Genomic DNA, 5,529 nt, shown 5'->3' with positions numbered 1-5,529 from the left:
ACAGGACATAAAATTAAGCTTGAATTCGACCAAATTGGAATAAAATTTGACATGAAATTGGACTTAGTTTTAGACTTGAAACTTTACTTTAAATTGAACTGAATTTCAGCAATGTGGATTCGCAGATAAACGTTCGCTTCCGTATATATTTATGTATTTAATCGGTCCGTGTTACGAATAAATGTTTCCGGGCCAGACCGGTTGTGAAAGTGTGTCATAAGGATAGGTGCCATTTCTGCTTTAATACCATGATTTCTGTGGCAATCATAGAGCGATGATTGAACCCGAAGATTATGACCCAATACCAAATGCTGTATGAGCATTACGACCGTGATGAAGGACTTCAGAACAAATTTCGGTCATCACCCAGAAGAATTGCCACCCCTGAATGAAGCAATTTTTGAATTTATCTAGAAAAGTTGGTATACCATCGTTTTCGGGCATATTCAAAGCTAAAATCCGCTGCAGTTCAAGCAATGGTAACGTCCGGTACCAAAGTTGAAGCAGTTATTTAGTGTCCATGTCTTAGAGATAAGTATTATGTAGAAGATTAAGCAATAATGATCGTATGATCGTTCTTTTTAATTATTCATTTTTTTTATAAAACTAGCTATGTAAATGTTCTATAGACTATTTTTATAGAATTAATCTTCAATTATAGTTTCGTGGTATTTACGCTGTAGTTTGGAAGTTTAACCTATTTTCAAAGAGCGAGAAAATGCGCTATAACCTTGGCCAAAAGCAGCCGGACTTTTGGTCTAAATGCCATAAGTTCATCCCCGAGGGTCCGGAGTATCATTAACTTTTATTAGCAAAGATACTCCCAACGAAACAAAGTTAATCGGAAACGGTTGGTACGAGACGTCCCCGTTTCTTCTTCCCCTGTTGATATTGAAATGCATCTATGTATGAATAACTTATTCACACAAGATTCATTTCGAAAAATCGTCTTCGCGGCAATGCTTCACAGTTGGCCTGGCCGATTAAACATTTGCAATATATTTCTGATATTATGCAAATGTTAATACAGACAAGAAAATAATATGAAATATTTCTGAGATTAGAAGTAATTAGAATTATTTCCAGGAATCCTTAATTGAGGCTGTGATGGTATTAATAAGAATAAGATAAGAACTTTACTTTAACCGTTATGTGTGCGACAAAAAAAACACCTTTAGCAGGGCGACAAGGGTACCCGGGTACCCACAATTGATATTGTTATAACATCAACAATTTTAAACCGATTTTGATGAAATAGGTGTCATTTGATTCGTTAATTTATCTAGTTTTGAATCATTCGGCCGTTTGGCCATTAAAAGATATACGGGGCCCGAAAATCCGGAATTCCGACAGAGTGTCCGCTGTGAGCTAGAGAACTGATTGTATTGCAGGAAAATCAGTCATGCGGATTTAAAAACTCTAAAAATTCATACAATGAACTATTTCATGTAATGAGATGAATCAGGTTGGCCATTCCGGAGTAGGTTCCTGTGGGGTCATGGATGACCAGTCTAGGATTGGAAGTAAAACCTAGCAATATGGGTATCAAAGTTCTTGGAATTAGTTTGGTAGGTGATATTTTTTACATTTCGATGTATTTTGATTGGTTATTCAAGATAATGCTTAGCATTATCAGATCAGTTCAAAACGTAGAACCATCCGTTATACATTTGGAATCAATTCCGAAATTATTAATAAGTACTAAACTGGGCATATCAGTTCAAAACATCTAAGAGATCCGCTAAACCAATTCTAGTATTGGGTTATGTACCCAACTGGCCATCTATAACCCTACAGGAACCCAATTCTGGAATGGCCAAAGCGATCTAAAGTCACCAATTTACTGACTGATTTCTGACTGATGAGCCGATAAAACCCAAGTCTAAAGAGTCACCAATTTATATAATAAGATGAAAAAAGGGTCCACAATGTCAAGTTCAAAGCTTATAGATTCGCTGAAAGCTGATATTATTTCAAAACAAGCGGCTTCCTACGTTTTACCGGACGTTGCTCCGGAATTATCGATTCCCGGGAACTACATGTCATTTGATGGCCAAATGCTTTATCTAATCAAAACTAGATAAATGTACGAATCAAATGCCACTGGTTTCATCCAAATCGGTTCAAGATAGCCAAAGTTATGAACATAGCAAATCATGGGTACCCGGGTACCCTTGTCGCCCTCCTACGTAATAAAAAAATTCAAGTGCCTCTCATTGCTAGTCCCCTTTATGGATATGCACCAAAAAACCGCAATAACTTAAGATCAACGAGTTTTACAATGTCGCAAAATTTCAATGACGTATGTTTTAAATTGAATGAGTTATGACTATTTTAAAACTGAAAAGGTACCCGGGTACCCTGTTGCACACATAACGGTTAAATTGAACTGCAAGTTGAACTTAAAATTAAATTCGAAGATTGAAATTGTATTTAAAATTAAAATTGAAATTGGACTGGCTTGCTTGCTTGAAATTGAACCTAAACTTAAACCAATTTAGCATAGCAGCTTTACCTTAAATTGAACTGGAAGAGCCTAACACTGAAACTGGATTTGAACGGCAATAGGACATGAAATTGGACTTGAAATAAAATTTAAAATTGAATTTGAAAGTCGAACATCAAACATGCAATAGAAATTGAAATTTGTAATACAAACTAAAGTTGAAATTTGATTTTAAACCAGCCTTGAAATTTTATTTGACGTTGGACTTGAAATTACATTTAAAGTTTGATTGGAGACTGGATCTATTTTCACGCAGTTAGATTACCTATCACCCCCACCGGGCCGGGCTATTAAATTAAAATCTCTGATTACACCTCGAAGAATTATTTTTTAATTTAAATTTTACAGAGAAAGTGGCACATGTTGCCCAATAAGCCGCATCCTGGGCACGCAAGTTGTTTTAACCCCCACATTCACCTAACAAATGCCATTGACGTATCGGTTGGCATGCAAACCAGCAAAATCTATTCAGAATTGACTGCATTATTAGCGTTCAAAATCTTTAGTTTTTTCGTGACAAAATCATATTTGTTTTCGCATCCTGTGAATAGAGATTTTTCCGACCTATGACTACGTCTTACTTCATTAGGGTGGCGTAATTCTACGCCACAAAAGCTTTGTTCACAGGATTGTGTGGGAAAAAGAGGTGTTAATAATCACATATGTCACCCTCGGTCGTAATCATAGCCTGCTTGTTGCTGTCTTGCCGCAGATTGTGAATAACATTACGGAATGTGACAATGAGAGAAAGAGAGAGATGCAAAACCTACCTCGATTTACGGCTTGATTCCCAGCAGCCGCTTGAATGCGCGTCTATAATCCAAATTGAATATTGTGTAAATAATGGGATTTAGAGCGGAGTTGATGTAACCGAGCCATGTGATAAAATTAATTAACTTATTTGTCGGACAGCACGACGGACAGAACGGCAGTATCACGTACATTAGGAAGAACGGCAGCCAGCAGACCACAAACACACCCATGATGATGCCGAGCGTCCGCGCCGCCCGTCGCTCCTTCGACAGGGAGATTTTCTGCTTTTCCTCGATAAACTGATTAATGCCGCCGGCTTTCCGGAACGACTGTTTCATCCGCCCCCGGTTCGGTAGGGATATAATTGCCTTTTTGTGTGGCTTTTTATCACTAGCGCCGCCACCGCTGCCGCCGTTGGTTGTATTGGCGATAGTTGGATTAGTGGCACCATCCTCGCCGTCGGTCGCCACATCCGCCGCACCGGCACCGGTTGCCGCCGTTCCGTTCGGATCGATGACCGATTTGATATCACAGTTTGCTTTGCCCTCGCAGAGTGACGAATTTTCCGCCGGACATTCCGTTACGGAATCTTCATCCCGAAGCGCTAATCGGAGCTGACTCTCCGCTGCCTGTTTGGCACGTTTGGCCGCTACTTTGGCTTCTTTTTTCTCCTTAGCCTTCTTCTTTCGTTTCCGCTGGGACCGGTGATCGGTACTACTGCTGCTGGTGCTATGGTTTGGATGTTCGTTGTGGTTTGTTTCACTACTAATTGATTCCCGGTCCCGCGGGTTGTTCTGTGTTGTGGCCATCTCCTTGTCGCTCGCTACCCCAATGCTCCTACTGGCCAAAGTATTGATTTTGGACGCCTGAGCTCTCTCCCGGAGCCGCCGCCGAGTGGCTATATAAATTTCGATGTATACAATTGTCATGATGATCAACGGGATGTAGAATGATCCGAGGGAGGAGTAGATGACGTAGCCCTGATTGCTAGTTAATTGACATGGGAACTCGCTGGAAAATTCTTCCGGCCAGTCGTTCCAACCGATCAACGGTGGTGAACTGATGACCAGCGACAAAACCCACACACCGGCAATCAGTGCCAGCACTCGTTCCAGGGTTCGTTTTTGGGCATAATTAATCGGATCGGTTATTGCCCAGTATCGATCTAGCGCTATCGCACAAAGATTAAGGATAGAAGCCGTACAGCACAGGACGTCGGAGGTGAGCCACATCTTACAGACATGGATGCCGAACTCCCACCGTCCCAGTATAGAATAGGCCACGTTGAAGGGTAGCACGAGGATGGCGACCGTCAGATCGGCAACCGCCAGTGACACGATGAAGAAGTTTTGCACTATCCGGAGCGGTTTGTACGTGAACACACTGAGAATGACAAGCACATTACCGACGATGGTGATGATGATGATGAGTGTCAGTACGAGTGCGGTAGCAATCGCTTCCCACTGGGGTACGGCGAGGTCAATTCCGAACATGCTCGGATATAACGTGTCATCCGGTCGAGGGCAACCACCAACCGTGGTTGCCCCTCCAACTGCACCTCCCCCGTCGTCTCCATTGCCACCGACGGTTCCATTCGTTGTCCCATTACCACCATTGTCGCTGGAGCTTGTAAGGTTGGCCACTGGTATCACTGATACAATTGCCATTCTCTAAACATTATTCTCACGACACAATCACCAGAGTTCAGAAACCAATGGCCAGAAAGCCACTGTTGTCCGGTCGTTGACAACCGTTGATGGAGCACATCAGTACTACTCTCGCAGCAGGCAGCAGTCAGCAGGCAGCGGCAGATTTTGGTTTCACTATGTTTATTGAACCGCGTCACACAGTCCAATGCATTGGCACGTCGACTGCCAGGGCCGGGCGATTCGGTTCAGTGGTAACAGTTGTCCTTACCGGCCACCGGTACCACCGGGTAAAATGGTCGCCTGCAATGACAGAAGCAAACAATGGGAAAATTTATCACTAATGGTCGAGCCCAATAAATACAACCGAACTTAATATGTATATGCACAAGCAGGTGGAACATCACAACATAGGAACTGGAACGGGACGACGACGACGGTTGTAATCTGCAAATATTTGCAATAATTTGAAGCTTAGTTTATTCGAATTCGCTGTCTGTTGGCATTGTTACTAACCGACCGTTGTCGTCGTCGTTGCCGTACAATTGGTAGGTACTTCACTCTTCGTTGCAATGCTGAATCAGATTTAGGAGGGTAAATATGCCGGATGTTGTAAAACAACGC

At 42.1% G+C, this 5,529-nt stretch overlaps 1 protein-coding gene across 1 annotated transcript; it reads right to left on the bottom strand.

The window, feature by feature from the left end:
* Positions 1 to 3,282: 3,282 nt before the first annotated feature.
* On the bottom strand, positions 3,283 to 4,926 carry LOC128741610 (probable G-protein coupled receptor No18). The gene has a single exon (XM_053837550.1). It carries the CDS (start codon positions 4,924 to 4,926, stop codon positions 3,283 to 3,285), a length of 1,644 nt encoding a protein of 547 aa, XP_053693525.1.
* Between the last annotated feature and the right edge of the window lie 603 nt (positions 4,927 to 5,529).

Source organism: Sabethes cyaneus, chromosome 3 (assembly GCF_943734655.1).
Source record: "Sabethes cyaneus chromosome 3, idSabCyanKW18_F2, whole genome shotgun sequence".
NCBI lineage: Eukaryota > Metazoa > Arthropoda > Insecta > Diptera > Culicidae > Sabethes > Sabethes cyaneus.
The sequence above is the reverse complement of the archived record's forward strand: the minus strand, read 5'-3'. Positions and strand labels throughout refer to the sequence as shown.